Below are 18,150 nucleotides of genomic sequence, written 5' to 3'. Positions count from 1 at the left end.
GAACTAGTGTAACCTATGGTACAAGAACTAATGTAACCTATAGTACAAGAACTAGTGTAACCTATAGTAAAAGATCTAGTGTAACCTATAGTAAAAGAACTAGTGTAACCTATAATACAATAATAATATAATACAATGTACCATTAACTTTAATTGATCGGACGGAGAGGGCGCTCTGAATTTAACGGGACAAGACGACTCGTACATTGTACATGTACATGTAGTTGCTTGTACGGTAATGTCATAAATTAATCGCTGACACCGTTCTTCCATGCATAGAGTAAGGAAATCATTCCCTCTGGTCCTCTCAGTGGGAATGAGTTCTATCCGGATTCGCAGGATGTCTCGGCCTGTAGTGGCTCTGGTCTTGACAATTAGTTGTGTTTGCTGGACATTTTTAGTCGGATTCCTGTTCAGTCAGACCTCCACCACAACGTTATTGTACCACCGGGCCCGTGCATCCGAAGTCACTCGTCCGTGGAATGTGACCGTGCCGTAAGTAGAACAGGTTGCTTCACCTGCATATAGGCCTAACAATGAGGACGTCGTACGGAAGTTTTTCAGAGCATGGTATATAGTTTGTACCGAGTTCCAAGATTATCTCGTCTATACTTTCCACACCCTTTGAAAATGTTAACCATTTTTAGGCACTGCCAGTTCCTAGCAAATATTCTTTTTTTTTCTGTAACTGATAATCACGATCCAGCACAGTTTTGTTTACATGAGCTTTAAAAAGGTTTTCAAGTGGAGTAGATGTTCTGATTGATGGCTATATATATGTACATTGGAGGAATGGTTTACCGGAAGCAAAGTCTTAAAACTACAGCTTGGACCAATTGACCAAAAAACTTCGACCACCGTCAGTGCCTATAGGAACTGTTTTTGCATGGTGGTTGTAACTGGTGCATGCTGCTGCCGTAAGTTTTCGTCGTTCTTGTTTTTCTTGACTCGCTTTACAGTAACGAATCTTCTGAAATCGGTGCTGAAAAGGCGCCTATACACGTAGTGATTTTTTTCATCCACCACAGATCCCCATCTTCCAGTTTTTTTCAAGTATTTTTTTTTCGGGGGGGGACAAGAGAATATGTACAAAAGACGCGGATACTAAACTTTCCAGGACACTCAACCTGTCAGGACACTTTTCAAACAGTTGAGGGCGACCAAGGCATGCTGGTTGAAAACGTCAACCCAAACACTCAAGCTATCTGTTTTTGTATGAAAACTTCACTTCTTCCCAAAAGTGACAGTTTCAAGATGGCGTCACCCCAACGCTTCAAAATGTATTTACATGTACAAGTACATTGCAGTGCTTTGCAGAAAATGGTAAGGTCACAGAGAACTATACTCAAAGCCGTGAAGTCAACAACCTTGACCGCCAAAATCTTCTCGGGAGGGACTTTCTTAGTGACTGCGCCCTTTAATGGCGAGCATATTGTCAGGATCCCCACCCAGAAGATTAAATCGAACCCTCTGATGAATTGCTCACTTCATAGAAGGGAACCAAAACAAAAGTGGACATGAATAAAAACAAACCAGTTTTCACTCTTGTTGCGATCGAATACTTGATGACTTATATTGAGCAAAATTAAACCACAATAAACAAAAAAGGTTACCGGTTAGACCCATTTTGGCGAGCAGCATCCATAAATTAATGAAATAAAACGGTCAGAGTTCATTTTGGCGAGCAGCATCCATAAATTAATGAAATAAAACGGTCAGAGTTCTGTTCTTGCTTGTCTTGAGTGGTGCTGTCGGTGTTTTATAGGACTCTGCAGGGACGAATCTTGATGACACACATCAGGAAAATGAAGAAAAAGGGTGGGGCTCGTCTAACGCGCCCTCGCGTTAGATCAACCATGGATCAACACGGCCCATGCTGTGTTCGATGAGCACACGCACGTCGGACCTTCTCCAGAAACGGCTTCAGGGTCTGGAGACGAGGATCCAAGCCCCAAAAGTCCGACGAAGTCGCCAAACTGGACCGGACAGCACTGTTTCGGTGCCAAAACAACTCCACAACCCCGTCTACTTCGCGGACGACATCAGACCTCCTTCCTTAGACGATGGGTTCCCGGTCTCGGGCATACTCCCCTTTACAGCGGGCAAGGGCACAATCGTGACGCTCGTGGTCCTCTTCGTTCCGTTGGAGAAGGATGAAAAGGCACGCCCCATATTTTGCCCCCCCCCATTTTACACTAGAACGGTCATTTCAGGCAAGCCTTTCGCTGGTCGAAGATTCCTGGTGCTCAGTCATTCCAACGTTGAATATTGATGCAAAACCAAATAATTTACATAAGACTGCTCGCCCCTGTTTGGTTTTTATATTGAATTTCCCTTCAAAGCATTGTAAAGTCCTTTCCGAAAAAATGTAAGTATATTTTAATACAATTGTAAAGAAATGTATTTAATATACGTATCATCTTAACACCACCCTCACCAGTACCCCCATGCCACACATGGTGGATTTTGCGGTCACACTTCGCACTAAAAACTTCACCTGGTACTCAGCGTTTCCGCCCCCCCCCCCAAAAAAAGTGCCCAGTGCTTTTACAGTGATCATGCATGATCCATACTCCAAAACTACTTGTGCACTCTAAGCAATAGTGGCATAATTATAGTGTTGCTTCTGTGTGCTGCAATGGTTGCCTCCAGACAGTACGGAAGCATACATGTAATTGCTACCATCGTGACAAAAAAATGCTGAGTCCTTTAAAGACTTACTATCGCCGAGTCATTCACGACTTTGGATGTAAAAACGTTGGCCGCGCTTTTACTTCAACAATATGGCCGACTTGTGATTAGGCCACTTGTGGAGCTCAGTGCTGAAGCCGCAGGCATATGGCACTTAAAGGGTCATATGCAATGAAATTTTTAATCAAACGGATCTTTTGATCTTTATAACTGTTTTATTCTTTTTCGGCAAATGCGACCCGTTTTGGCATCCAGAGCCCGCTTAAAATTCCAAAGGCGAGTGTACGACCGATGCAAACCCAGGGTTTTGCTTCTGGGTTGCATAAGAGCTTTTCGTCTTGTTCAGATTAAATTACACATGCCGGGAAAACATTTAGGACATTTGTAATCGATTCGGGGAAATTATTTCTGTAACACTGTAATTAGCACACTCGTCATCTACCAGGCAGCGTTTTGCTTTCGTGAACGTCCTGAGGCAATTAGAGGCAAGACTCTAATTCAGCAGTGTGAGTAGATATGCTCTTCCTTTCCCAGCCCATTGTACATTGTACTGCGCCACTCCACAACCCAGTTGGCTACATTCGAGCGAGTGTAAACTCATCACGTGCGGCCTAAATCAGTAACCTCAAACGGGCTGTCGCTACGCTTAGCTGGCTCCGGTCTACATGCTGCATGGAGCTACCTCCATGAATGCAATACTCAAACGGCCATGACCGCCGTGTTGTTGGGCGTAACCTGATTCAGTCACGCAAGGACAACTTGGCGACAAAAGAACCAATGGGAATACATGTATGGTGGATTAGGAAGTTGGTGGTCTGACGATGCTGATCGTAATTTAGCACGAACTGCTTTAATAGTAGCAAACAATAACCAATACATGTATAACTCTCACCATGCGCTCACAAGCAGCGGCAAGCTAGCTTGCACGCAACAAAGCCCCTGCCACCCACGTCCAGCGATGACTCAGGTGACAGGGCCAGTGTTTACAAGTCCTTGAAATAGTGTGCAGTATCGTTGCGTATATGCCGCAGTTTCATATGATACCCTCCTCTGACGCCGCCTCAATCTTTGCATGAAAACATTAAACGAAATAAGATCAAGAAATAATAATGAGTTCTATTGAAAAGATAGCCGCCCTACTCAAAATACGTCACCGTGTATGGCACGCCAAACGTTTTAATATTCAACGTTTTCATATATAGGTGTGATGTTCGCAATATGTGTTTAACGATTTCCATTATATGTGTAATGTACAAACTTTGAATGCAATGTCTAACATATAGGTGCGATGTACAAGATATATGTGCGACGTTCTGCATAAATATGTTCGATGACTAACATATATATGTGCAATGTTCAATATATTTATGCAATATTTAGCATTTTATGTGTGCGATATTGAAATCTATTTGTTCGATGTTTTCTCATATACATTCGATATTCAGAATACGTCAGGGGTCATACAGGAAGTTAGGGAGCCAGACTATATTTAATGAATTGTGGGATAGCAGAGTAGAATTTATCCTTGGCTACGGCTTGAAATAATGACACTCTGCCGCGAGTTCCGATAGCCGATTCCGTTAGATGTAGATAAGCTTGTCTAGTCGCTCGATTGGCTGGTTTCTTCCGCATGGTACATAGGCCTAAGGGTGCACCACTACAAATAAATTCCCATAGACAGCAGGGATAAATCCCCATAGGCCTACTTCACAAATATTGTAAAAATACTCACAACTCTCAGAGGTGTTCAGGCTGCACAGAAAAAAAGATGTTCCACATGTCCCCTTTCATTTTCCTTTCAATTTTCGGGGGGTTGACCAATGAATTTTTGAGAAATTTTCACCAGAAGCAGACCACCCCTAAAATGAAGAAAATTTCCCTGTGCACAAAAATAGCCATTTTGAAAAACCATCCCTCTGCAAAATGGCTCAAATAGTGCCACTTTCGGACCCGATTGCATCCAAATTGCTCAGAATTGGAAGCCCCGAGTCCGGCCCGGAGGTCCAGTCTCATATTTCTTGAATTCCTCAGTTCCATGGCTCTCAGGACCCTCTAATATAGAATATTTTGAGTGTATAACTTTTATTAATGAGCTCGGCGGACATGTTTCTGGTCTAAATACAAGGGTGCACCCCTAAACAAGCCGGGCAGCGAAAACCACTCACAAAGGGGTACAGATAGAGTTTGGCAACTGTTGAGACAACGCGATAACCTGCTCGGCAGGTGGCACAACCACTGCACCGCAATTAACAGTACGGTACTGTTTTTCCAAAGAAGAAACCACTGGATGTACTATGCTCGCAGAGAATGTGGCACATACGGTCAACAATTTAAAATAGATCGATTCAAGCATGGCCGACAGTAATGAAAGTATCCCCCTTTCTATTTTTTAGTGGTAGGCCTACTACAACAGACAACTTTGATCTAAACATGGTAACGATTCAAACAGCAAATACGTAATTATACTCCCAAGCTTACATCTGAGCTGTCTCTTTGGGGTCCCATATGGGGTCGTGGATGTAAGATGTTAGAGGCCCCATATGGGTTGCCCAATGTGGGGCCCACATCTTGACCCATCTGGGACCCATTTGATTTTGGGCTTACTACGTGCCAGTGGGTCGTGCCATGTGTTTAATTCCTCCATGGTTATGCTGTATCAACACAAGATCGTGTGGGACAATTATCTCAACGTTCGTCTTAAACATCCAACGGGAAACGGTTACGTAACGTAGCCACGGTGGCCATGGCGACGGTACATGCCTCACGCTACAGAAGTAATTTGGAGCCACCTTCCGTGCACAAGAGTCGGCACAAGGAGCATGCACTAAGCAACGAAGTTAATTTAAAGAATATGTCTTAGGCATATGTATAAATTTCTTTGCTTTTAATAAAACAGTAACGTGGACATTTTGGAAATTCCGATACCTTGATTCTGCCGATATTTTGTCAGTTTATATAATTTGCAAAGCATTGACGTTTTTACACGGCGGGGGGGGGGTAAATTTATGTTTGAAATTACATTTATTCATTCGTGTATTTGTTAATCCATGTCAAAACATAGACATTTGGTTTCTAAGTTCTATTGGTATATTACAACAATCAAAAATTAACCCTTCTGTGAAATAATTTTTGGACGCAATAAACATTAATTTGCACACATCTATTCCTGCAGTCTATAATCTCTGTTCTCTGATTAAAAAATGCACACCATTTTCTCCAAAATCAGTCTTTGCTGATTAAGGGCCGATCGCCAAAATAACTTAAGCCCGTCTACTTGGGTTGTACAGTTTTTGTGCAGATAAAAAAAACATATATGTTACTGCATAGGCCTACATCCCTTTGGAAAGACGAATAGTCTCTACAGTCTCTCTACTTCGTACTGAGATTTCAACCAGTCTTGAAAATCGCGCAGTGGAAAAAAAACACCACATATCAGCATCAATGCTGATAGGTTAGTTTGATACCACAGGAGTCTGACCTCCGTGATTTGACCTGCGTGATGAAAATATGGTTATTGCACTGAACTACAGCAATACAATTGCTTTAGTAAATGTGAAATATTTTACTTAGCGCAGATTTGGCTGAACAGATTAACCATTTTGATAAGTTCTGAGTCGATCTTCCCATAGCAAGGTCTCCATCAATAAAGTCCGCTTCCCATGCCAGGAGGTTGAATTACCACCTGCTGTGAAGGAAGGGCCTTGAGGCCTCATGTAAATTACATTATCGCACTGTCTGGCATGAGCAGAGTTGAAAATAAACATTAAAAATCCACCGAAGGACCGGACTGGCACAATCACCTCCCTCAGTTCAAACTGGTCCTAAATCATTTTGCGATTGTTGTCATGTGCCAAATACAAATAAATAACAATTGCACACTTGACGTTTTTATGAAAATGAAGTTTTTATTAACATTTAGACCGAACATGTAGAAGCAGACTTTCGTTGTCCTGGTTGCAAAAACCGCGTTCATTTTCAATACGTTTTTATCATAACACTACTCCGAATCTTTCAGAGCGCTGGGACTGTCTGAAATACTCTTATTCTTTATTTGTTCATGTAATTAAAAAACCGACTGCGGACAGACAGTTATGAAGTTTTTGTTGCTTTTATTTTTTACAGAAGCAGGGTTTCCCCTTGTCGGCCCCAGCACCGCATCGTGTACATCAAGACCCACAAGACTGGCAGTTCAACCGTCACCAACATCCTCGAGCGGTACGGCTACCTGCGAGGTCTCAACTTTGCCTTGCCTAAAGCGCTGTCCTTCTCCGCAACGAAGAAGTTTGACCCTTCACAAGTCTACCTAAACTATCTGAAGGATGGAAACGGTAGTTCCATTTGGCCGGCACTCGGAGGGTTTCACCTCGTTGTCAACCACCTCAGATATAATCGCAAGGAACTGGAGGCGACCATACCCAATGCTGTCTACGTCACAATTATAAGGGAGCCCGCCTCCCAGTTCTTATCGGCCATGTGCTACTACAAACTCGGTTCCCAGGGGAAGGCCAAATCAATGGCGGATACCTTGGACATCGCCTTGGCCGATCCGGAGAAGTACCTCAACGTGTTTGCGAGAAACGGGCACGCCTACGATCTCGGTATGGATCCCGCGTCCTTCTCTGATCCCGTCGCGGTGAACAAGACCATCGAGTCGCTGAGTCGGGAACTCGATCTGGTGATGATCACCGAGTACTTTGACGAGTCTCTGATTCTGCTGAAGAAACTCCTGTGCTGTGATTTCGAGGACATCCTGTACATAGCAAAAGGAGTCGGCAAAGGCTGCGCTTCCAGAAACATTACTTCGGACGCCAGAGAGAAGATCCGGAGACTGAACCACGTGGACGTGAAGTTGTACCAACATTTCAATAGGACGTTCTGGGACAAAGTCAGAGATTACGGCCCTACCTTCCAGCAAGACTTGCGGTCGTTTCGGGAAATCAAGGAGGCCAACACGGAAATGTGTTTGACAGGCGCAAGTGAACGCATTGACGGACACAGTGCGGTCGTTCTTCGGGTTGGGAAAAATGCCTCCGAGAAATGTAACAATTTATTTCGAGAAGATGTTCAATGGGTGTCGATACTTAAAAGGTACATGCAGAACAAAAGTTCTACTTTTGTTAAAGGAATAGACAAGCGTCATTAACTTTCTTTTTAGCTTGTTTTCAAAATACTTGTTTTACAGTCAAGAAAAATGAATAATTAGATTGTTGAGTCCCGTTTACTTTTCTTGACCATATTCAATCTGGTTGTGCAATCTTTGCTTTCACTCACGTCTTCGAAATTTGAGAAACGCCTTCTTTTTTTTTCTTTTAAGTTCACATGCTCCCATTCACCAGGGGCGTATTTCGGCGCCCTGAACCATGAACTCATTTCAGCGTTGTCGGACTTGGTTCAGGGCAGATTCAAATAAACAAATAAACAGTTTTTGTCGCCCCTCAAATGAGTGATTAATATAATGAAAAATCTGTTTTTACATGCACAGAATTCAAAGCGATACTTTCTTCTAGAACGCACATAAAAAGAGATGCAGCACTGTTTAGAAACATGCCGAATATTTAGTGAAAATGATGTTGATTAATTAACATTGTCGTCTGCTTCCTTGCGCTTGCCTCTGTCAGATGAGGTAACCGTTTCTGGTTCCTTGTTTTTGTGTGCCACTCATTAACATTCCTAGGGCCAAATTCATAGAGCTGCTTAAGCACAGAATTTGCTTAAGCGTGAAAAAGCCTTGCTTAATAAACAAAGTTACCAGCTCAAACTTTATGTGATTGTCATTCTAACCAAAAGACTGGTAAAATACCATTCCAAAACAATACACATCACAAGAAGTTTTGGCTGGTAACCTGATTTGTCAAGCACGCGGGACCATAAGGCCGGTGCATTCTTCACGTAAATGCGAAAGTTGACGTGAAATGACGTCATGCGAAGCGCACCCACTTTTCTCGTCTGGTGAGGCCCTTTTGAATTTTAGTGGAGTGAAATTCCTCTGTTCTTTGCTTAGTCCGAAGAGAACTGCTTGCATCACCATGCATGAGTATATTTACAGAAAGAAATACGTAACAATGCCGCAAACTACCGTCATCTGTGGCGGGTCGTCTTTCAAACCTTACCGGGCAGTCTCGTATACATATACCATTAATGTTCACGTCTCTGTGACAAACAGGTTTTGGCCGTGGCTTTCATCTGAAAGAGCCGGGGTGGAATCCGCCCTCATCAACATTTTTTTCAATATTTACCCATGGCTTTTAAAATTGGCGACGTCCTTGAAATCGTTCCTTTGTGCCCGTTATGGTCAGTCAGTAGGATATTACGGCTGCGTCTCGTTATCCAGAGCTAAGTCAATGTCCGCACTCCATTGGAAATACGCAGAGAAGCGCAGACAGCAGACCTAGTCGTAGATCTAGCCTGTTTCGGACCCGACCTGAGTCGGTGAGAGAACCTGTGAAGGATTTGCTGATAGCGCCCTCTTTCAGCCGAGCTCGCCTGGTGTCACTTTCTCAGATCGTGGGTGATGTAGGCTGTGCTTGTTTCACTCGGATCTGGATCACAATCAGTGATCCGTCGTTGGTTTACAGACTCTAAAACTCGCTTAATGGATGGTGCGAACCAGCGTTTGGATCACTGGTCGATCGAGATCCAGATCCGTGTGATACAAATAGCCCCGTAGAGACCTGTCTGGTACGTTTCAAAATTCCACCCATCCTAAAAAGGAATATGTTTAACATGATGGGATGGCACCCCATGGGGTTTCCGTATTAAGAAAGTACGTGCACTCCGATCCCCCCGGGTCGATATACAGATTTTGATCGTGACAAAAAGACCCAAAACTGAAGAAAAGAAAGAAGACCAGAAACAGAAACTGTCAGCTTCACCCCACCAAAACACTCGGCAATAATAGACTATTTTTAAACACGACTTGATTTATGGTTGGAGCCTACAGAAAGTGCAGCCTCTGAAATTGAGACGTCACAAGACGTCAGTATACCATCTCGAGCCCAGCACAAACTCCCCAAGGGTGCAGTCTACTAATTCAAGTGAAAATTAATTTTCTGGCCAGCTCATTAGCATTAAAAGTGCCCCACAGTATCTTTTGAAAAGGGAGATTGTTTCGCCCCCAAAATGGTGAGATTGTGGGAGGGGGGCCGGGGGTACCGGGAATTTGTGCGTGTGTGGGGGGGGGGCGTGCCCCCAGGCCCCCTGTGGCTACGCCGCTGTGCATTCCACAGTGCCAGATGAGCACGAAAAATTGCAAGGCATTCGCCAGCGACGTGCCATTCGGGAACAATCTAAGCGGCAGGTTGTCTAAAAAGTATTAAAGGACGCCCTCATTTGAACACCCACTTCTGATTGGTTGCTCGACGGCAGGCGGGCATCCTTTGCTGCGGTATAAGTTTAGCGTGAGTATGCGATGCACTGCTAATTTTTTTCACGCATCTGACACGTAACGCACACAGCTAATGAGCAATCACGACCAAAACATGGAAAACGAAGAGGACAGTTTGCAAGGATTGTTGGCCGACAGCGACTCCGACATGTCGTCCTTCGATGCTAGCGATGCCAGCGGAATGGATGACGGTGAAGATGATTTCTCGGCAGCAGCAAAGACCTTCATGGCGGAGACACGGGAAGACATGACCGGAATTTACAGGTGAGCAGTCTGATGAAGATGTCGTTCATTTCCACAATTTCCCTCCTCAATGTTCGAAGCAGTGCATGGTTAGCATCTGGTGCAGTTCATGGATGTCAATCCCGAGCGGGGGAATATACCCCCCCCCCAAAAAAAAATATGAAGTAGGCCTTCGCACCACGGAATAGGCCACTGGTGCAATAAACGTTTTTCACGTTTGCAAAGCATTATGGGTTTGGATGTCAAGAAAGACCCAGCCCCATGAGGCTATGCGAGAAGTGTACCTGCAAAACGTAATCTATTTCCATTTTGTTCCATACTCCAATTCATGCCATCCTCTTGGACAGTATGCACTGCACTGGAGCAACGCATTCTGAAGAACGGATAGACTTCACGCCAATGCCAGATCTTCCAGTTACTTTTTTAGCCAGTGGTGTAGGAGCCACTGGTCACTGCTAAAACCAATCGTTATGCTGAGCAGAGTATGACGGAGAGGTCACCGGGCCACCCTAGTCGTTCGTCTCCAAAAACCGTTCCCTTTGTAGGAAATTGCAGCGCTACTGTGGTGTGTATGGGTATCAACAAGCGGCCTCACTACAACATGTACTGGAGCAACTGGGACATTGTACACAGTGCCATCTATCCGACAACCACACAAAAGATTTATGACAATTCTTAAATTCTTCCATCTCACCAACAATCAAGCAGCTCCAAATGTGGACGCTAGGCCTGACAAGCTGACAAAAGTCCACCAATTCACTCAGACAAATACCCTCGTTTCTTCGTCATTACAGACCCAGCCAAAACCTCGCTCCTGATCTGACGAGACCATGATCAAATTCAAGGGAAGATTATCATTCATACAGTATATGCCAAGAAAGCCACCCAAATGGGGCATCAAGTGTTTCTCCTGGAACAATCTGAAACGGGTACACATGCGCCTGGACTGTGTACTGTACACAGGGTCACAAGCACAAACACGAAGTGCCAACTCGGAGACAGCTAGACAGTGTAGCTGATCATCCCACTGCGGTACCTCGACCTGGTCAAGTTTATGGATTTGAAAATCAGGGACACGGCATCTTTGCTGATAATTGATACACCAGCCCTGCTATTGTTCACAGGTTAACCCAGCTAGGTTTGGGCTTTTATGGAACTGTGCGATACAAGACTCAAGGAATTCCACGTTTTGCAACCCCCGAAAGTTTGCTAAGGCTAAAGGAGATAAACCCTGCTTTAATGAAAAGTCAGGACAACTGTGTGTTGTATGGCAGGATAAAAAGCGTGTGACGCTCTTGATAAACTATGGCAACTGTAGTGTAACTAATAAGCAGATTCGGTGTAAAAAAATCTCCTACAGGTTATCGCGACATCAGCAAACCAAATACAGTGTACTGTCACTGATTACAACAAGCATGTGGGAGGAACCGATCCTACATCAAGACAGTGTGTGTCCTATGCACATGCTCACAGATCGGTGAAGTGGTGGAAACGAGTATTTTCTGCTCTTCTAGACATACATGTATTTGTTCTAAATGCAAGACTAGAGTATGATAGTCTTAACACCGGTCGTAGACTGTCAAATCTTGACTTTCGACTCTATCTGGTCCAAGGCCAACAGTCATTAGGGAAGAGTGGATGTGCCGGACATGTTCACAAGAGCATCCCTTGTACATGTACATGAATTTCAAATGATGTACAGCATCATCCAGGCAAAACTAAGCAAAATCGCAACTGTGTTGTTTGCAGTGCCAAAGCTCAGAGAAGGCAAACGCGCATGATTTGTTAGACGTGTGTTAAGCCAATGTATATGTCATTGGATGCTTTGAAAAATTTCCATCCTAAGATTCCTTAAATCTGCCAGTTTGCCAATTTTTGTTCGGTTTTATTTCAGTCGATTGGAAATCTAGATAGCTATGCAGTGCCCCGCGCAAGGTGGAAATCAAATAACTATGGTGCCCGTTAATGCTTGTAAAGTCCCAGTGATGATTATCGCAATAGGAAACATTCAATATAAATGACAGCATTCCGGGCACAAAGATTTCACAGCTTGAGTAATGCCACTGTTTTGTCACTCTCAAGTAGGTCTGTTGTGTGTGTGTGTGTCTGTGCGCTTATACATGGGGCCTTGTGGGGTACCGGAACAATGGGAAGTACCCCACAAGGCCAGTTTTTACCTTGTTGGGTACCTACCACAAGAATTTCACGAAACTGATATTTGGAAATAACTCAAAAAGGGGAAATTTTGATGGGTAAAAATCCGTCGCAAATTAAAGTGTTTTATATAAGGGACATACGGTCAAAATTTCAACCCAGGAAAGTGATTTTGGTTTAAATTGGAGTGATTTGAAATTTTTAGCGTGTTGTGTGGGAGTTTTGTACACGAGAACGAAGGAAATACCCCACAAGTATAGCTGTGTAAGGATGGGTGCGTGTGTGTTTTTTTTCGGGGGGGGTGTGTTTTGCCTTTTTGTAAAATTTATACTACTGCCGTTAATGTGGTATTTCTATGGACTCTGAGATATAACCCTCATACCAGCAAAGAACTGGAGGAATATGTGAAATTTAGGTCCCACGAAACGGCCTTGAAAAGAAATACCTGAGAGTACAGGCCACCGTAGTGGAAATTGGCTTTTCACGCCCATTCAGGCAGACTAAAACATATTTTACATATGAAGCAAGATATGAGGCGAATAGAATCCACCCACGCCCCATTTGTGTCGGTCATTGTTTTACTGGAATCTCAGGAATTCTTTTCAGACATGGGGGGGGGTTAAGCGACAATAGTCTAGAGTGTGTATCGGGATTGGGCGGGAGGTTACCCCTCTGTCTCATTTCTTGCTGGTTATACGGCAATGGACCCAGGATTACCATAAACGCGAGCTCCATCCTTGTGCTACGGGCAGAAAAGATCCATTAAGCTATACAACACAACTTGAAGTCTAAGTGTTAATCAATAAAATCATTTCATGCTGCATCAACTTACGGAGTTGTCGCCACTGCGCGGTGTAATCGTGAGGTAACCTCCTCAACAGCGAGGGACTCCAGACGAGAGAGTGAAATCATATAGGCATGAAAGGAGAACCATTGCCACATGGCCGGTTGCACGGGAATTCAATTAATTTGATGGGTTGGCGGCCCGTCCTTTTCGAGCCATTTTAGAAATTCTTGTTTTGTTGGAGTGGCCAGGTCACCTTCCCCAATCGACCGCGGAAAATCGACTGTTTTTAGCGGTGTTATACCGACTCCTACACGCGCAAGCTCAATGATTTGAATTAGCGCGTGGCTGATGCCCCATGCATCGGTCTATTTATATCGAGCGCATGACGTAGAGGAACATCGTATGACGTCACCACCATCCCTCGGATGTCATAATTATTTGCGGTGTTGTTGGGCCGCTATTATTTCTCTCGTGGTTTGTGTTGTTGTCGTTGAATTGGCCCCGCGCAAATCAAAGTTGCGTTGTTTGTTTCTCCTTCTCGGGCCGCGAGGCCGTCCCCAACATGACCGTATACGCGTCCTGAGAACGCTGTGTGGATGGGCCTAAAATGTTCTCTCCTTTTTGCGTCACAGGCCATGATGATCGACAGGGGAGAAAACAGCCACGATGTTATGATGGCATTAGAACTGGTCAAAACAAGAAGATTTTCGTAAACAGCCTCGGGCGTAGGGCTTAATGCTTCCATGTAACTTATCATTTTGCCGTACGAATAATTTTTGCGAGGTTCGAAACACAGACATTACATATCAGCTACAATGACTGTGGCAGTCATACAAATGACCAGCAAAAGCAATGTGAACATAAGAATGGATCAACCGACGATGCTACGACTTCAACCCACGACATAACGGAGAAAATGTACAGTGTTGGAGGGGAAAAGAACGCGAAAGTGGAAGCTAGTCTAAGTCCAAGAGTTTTAGCAAAATAAAGTCATTATAAAGTTTAAGAATTACTTTAACAATTGTGATAACATTGGTTATAAAGTGCATTTTAACAACTTACATTTCACAAATTAATTCATGTAAGCCACTTTCGTATCTAACAAATTACATATCATAAATCAAAACGCTTACTAAAATAAATCAAAAGGTGCGGTATTCATTTTAAGGGGAGGTCTTTCCACTTGTCTGGGGGACTGTTGGGAACACTGGAATGTTGCCTGGGCTAAATTTCAACCCACGGTGAAAACTTCGACTACCCCCAAAGCGGTTATGTTAACCCAATTTTCGAGATGCAAACCCCCACAAAAGGGGTTAAAATTAACGATTGTGGGGGGTGGTTGAAACAAACCAGAAATTCAATTTCAACCACCAAAATCGGATTTCCATAACCGAGCATAAGATGGGATTGTTGCAGTTTTCCCTGGGTAACCTTGGCAATTTTCAGTGAGGACACAAAAGTTCTCGTAAATTGGAGCAATCTTGATCGGCGACTAGGTGCTGGATGTGGGTGACCAGCTCATGACCAGAAAGTCCAGGCTAGCTGACCAATGGAAGACAGCCAAAATACTGACCCACCGTCTACGATCCATCCACCAGCTGCTTTGCGAAGAGCCAAGGACAGTACCACGGGCAGTGGGCAGGCCACGGTCACGCGCGCAGTAGTGTGAGGACGCCCAACAGTCATGCGACGCAACAGATCCGCTCCATGCTGTGGCTATGAGTGAACCGAAATAGCTGGACCTCGATCCAAACTCTCGTCACAACAAAAGGGGGACGAAATACGACCGAGGGTCGTTGACCTTTTACAAAACAACAATAAATTATTAACTCCACAAATATCCACAAATCTCAAACTGCTTGTTAAAATGTCAGTTTTGCCACTTTGTCAAAATCGCCGTCAAATATTAAATGCCAGCACATATAAGCTCGACTGGTCATTGATTTCAAATTAACTTTCATTTAAAGGGGGCTTGGAAGCTATTCGTTCTCATGCAGTTTGCTTTGTGTTACAATACACGCAGTACAAATAATATCGAAATACTTTTCATTGGACGTGAAAAGAAGGTGGTAGTTTTTCCATTCGTAAAAAATGCTTTCATTAATATTTTATGCAAAATGACGTTATTTTGAGGTCATGCCCAGAGTTGTTTATAAAAGAGAATAGCGTCAAATTTGGAACCGAACTGGTTGTTCATTATGTGTACAATACAGCATGCAGCATGCGCACTCATTGCCTATAATCCACCATTTTGGTCCCAACAAGTGAGACACTCATGTCGCAACTTTCTCTATTACACAGGTCTGGTCATACAAGGTACCATAGGCCTACTTAAATAAAAGAACAGAGCAAAAATTAATCTTCAAATCACCCCTCAGCTTGGTTTTGAAGGAACAATGGCCACTACCGTCACCGTTCCACCAAATGGAACACACTCCCGAGAAAATGCACAGAAATGTTACAGATAATACACAGAGCTATATGGAGACATTCCTGTTTTATCTTGGCATCACAATTTTGACCATGAATATGGAACGCGTAAGCTCCCAAACGCTGAAATTCCTTCCCAGGGGTGGGAAGTCATCGTAACATGTACCGGTACATAAAACTGTGCTCTGTGTGAAAACAGGAAAAGGTGGTGTTATCCGTGTCATTTATTCTTCCCCAATTAACCATCCTGCAGAGAAGCCATCAAAACGCACTCCAGCAAAATTTATTTCAAGCAAGGCATTCCGAAGCAATCCTCCTTTTGTTCCGTCAAGAAGTAATTATAAATAACGAAGGGGGAGCCTTACAGAAGTGTATCAGGAATGACGTAAAGTGTACCCACGCATCTCCTCCTTGCCACACAGATTTTCTTACCCTCCAAGGATTTTCGCCACTTGCATCGTCACTTACAGAAGTTTAATGGCCCCGTGCAAAAATAACAAGCTCAGATGACGATCATGAACTTCAGCTTGTAAACTCGTAGTTGAGAATAGCACGCAATGCTAACGCAATTATTCTGTTAATGAAATTAACGACAGATCTAACAGCGATATCGACTACTTTGAGCCAACACCACAATCCTGACGCATAGGCGCCAATGCCAATATTTTGCCCACTTCAAGTCAGTGAAAGCCTTTAAAAAATCTGAATAAATCCCTGTCATCTCAGTTTGGTACATGTGGTTCCAAAACAGGGTCATTCGGGAACAAAGCACACGCACAAGTCCGCGTAGGGCCGCTCTGATTGGACGGACCTCATACGCACGTCCGAATGACCCCTGAGACGCGCTTCATTTTGGGCATGCGCTGTTGGAATACCGAACTGAGTCATTGGTGCCGGTGAGTCGTTATAATCACTCGTCGATATGTCCCAATGCACAGCTCGCCAGGCTACTCAGCAAAAATGGAATTTCTGTACACGGTAACAAAAGAACTAAAAATTCGAATGCAAGGATTGCACCGGGACTTTTTTCAGCATTAAGATGTGAACAAATAGGCGTAATGAATGTTAATTTATTACATTCGTGCAATGGATAGAATTTTATTTAATGAAGTCACCTTGTGCCATAAAGGTTTTCATACTTGTCGAAAGACCTCCCCTTCCTTTGAAAGAATTCTTTCAAACTCCCTTTCGTCAAACAAGTATGTATTGGTACGGTGGAAACGCATATTTCTTTACTTCCTGTACTGTCTATTGTACAATTAGTTCTTGTTAGAAGTAATAATTACCGCCTGCCAGACGCTACATGCGAATTTGAATGGAGGGACCGGAACCCAATAGGCCATTGCCTCCAACATACAATACAGGGCGGAGTGTAAAAATCGCTTGCCTGCAACTGGTACATCATGTCAATGTCCGCCTTGTAATGACCAGAACCAGTGAATTTGGAAACGGCGGCACAATACCCTTGGATTCAATAGGGCGCCCTCTCTATGTTTATTACTAGGTTGGTTGCCTTGCAATAGTGAGTGCGTGAGTGGCATTTCGACACTGTGACAACGCGGGAATGGGTGGATTTCAGTCGCAAGAGCGTACTGACTGATTTTGGGAAGGGACATAATATGCCCTGCATTTCTATGCAGAGTTCAGATATGAAGGTGGGCTGGGAGTTATCAAAATTGGCGAGTAGGAATGCAGAGATTATTGCTGTGTCTTGTGGTGGTTGCCCAAAGATGTGATGAGCCCGTTTTCGATATTTTCAATGTCATGAAAAAGTCAGGAATACGCACGAGTGCTAGGTCTGCCCGACCAATCAGCACGACCGTGCGCCAATTACTTGGCCATGTTCTAACAGGTGCAGACGTCAAATGCCTTACATCGAATGACCTCGCCTTTTTTGTAATGTCATGCCATTATGATGAGAATGATTTGTCTTTTCTATGATTCGCAAGGATGAGCCTGGGCACGTGATCTCATTAGCGGACGGAGAAAGGGAGGTATCCACCCCCAGGTATTTACAGGAGATTTTTTTTACCTCGTTTTTCTTCCTCCTCGAAGCGTGTAAAAAGTCCCCCCCCACCCATACACACCCAAGGTCGGAAAGTAACATTTTAAAGAATTCTTTACGCTCCCTGAAAAATCAAGACTGCCTCCAGCACATCGCCACTACGGCGGGTCCTTCTGACTTCGTCACTACGGAGGGTCTTGCTGACCAGTACAGATGTCTCCGAATGAATAAATTCTCCGACTCAAATTTATTAAACTTTTGACTAAATACATCCGAATTTGTAAGGTTGGACTGGCTTGATATGGCTAATAACTTCCGATTAATACAGTTGCAACAGATTAAAACAATTATTACATTAATTTTCCTGTCTTAATAGAAAACAGAAATTGTGCACCTCCAAAACAGTATATTTGTGGATGAAATATTATTTGAAAGCCCAAAGCTCTTAAAAGAGTA

The 18,150-nt window shown here is 43.7% G+C and overlaps 2 protein-coding genes across 3 annotated transcripts; both read left to right on the top strand.

The window, feature by feature from the left end:
• Positions 1-199: 199 nt before the first annotated feature.
• LOC110983019 (galactosylceramide sulfotransferase-like) lies at positions 200-9,681 on the top strand. The gene is made up of 2 exons (XM_022241875.2): positions 200-495; positions 6,814-9,681. Exons 1-2 carry the CDS (start codon positions 272-274, stop codon positions 7,832-7,834), a joined length of 1,245 nt encoding a protein of 414 aa, XP_022097567.2. The 5' UTR covers positions 200-271; the 3' UTR covers positions 7,835-9,681.
• A 339-nt stretch (positions 9,682-10,020) lies between these two features.
• Positions 10,021-13,294, top strand: LOC147797855 (uncharacterized). Of its 2 annotated transcripts, none has more exons than XM_087142494.1 (2): positions 10,021-10,339; positions 11,113-13,294. In XM_087142494.1, the coding sequence occupies exons 1-2, from the start codon at positions 10,149-10,151 to the stop codon at positions 11,150-11,152; spliced, it is 231 nt and encodes a 76-aa protein (XP_086998620.1). In that variant the 5' UTR covers positions 10,021-10,148; the 3' UTR covers positions 11,153-13,294. The 2 variants fall into 2 exon arrangements, with proteins under 2 accessions (XP_086998620.1, XP_086998618.1); XM_087142492.1 differs by having other exon boundaries at positions 10,666-13,294.
• The last annotated feature ends 4,856 nt before the right edge of the window (positions 13,295-18,150 follow it).

This window comes from Acanthaster planci, linkage group LG10 (genome assembly GCF_054643075.1).
Source record: "Acanthaster planci isolate LZ-2023a linkage group LG10, COTS_SCS, whole genome shotgun sequence".
NCBI lineage: Eukaryota > Metazoa > Echinodermata > Asteroidea > Valvatida > Acanthasteridae > Acanthaster > Acanthaster planci.
The sequence above is the reverse complement of the archived record's forward strand: the minus strand, read 5'-3'. Positions and strand labels throughout refer to the sequence as shown.

Excerpts from the sequence above, each read along its gene's own strand:
- LOC110983019 (XM_022241875.2), top strand. The coding sequence starts at position 272 with ATGCATAGAGTAAGGAAATCATTCCCTCTGGTCCTCTCAGTGGGAATG. Across the intron at positions 496-6,813 it reads CCGTGGAATGTGACCGTGCC|AAGCAGGGTTTCCCCTTGTC; the intron begins GTAAGTAGAACA and ends TATTTTTTACAG.
- LOC147797855 (XM_087142492.1), top strand. The coding sequence starts at position 10,149 with ATGAGCAATCACGACCAAAACATGGAAAACGAAGAGGACAGTTTGCAA. Across the intron at positions 10,340-10,665 it reads GACATGACCGGAATTTACAG|TATGCACTGCACTGGAGCAA; the intron begins GTGAGCAGTCTG and ends CCTCTTGGACAG.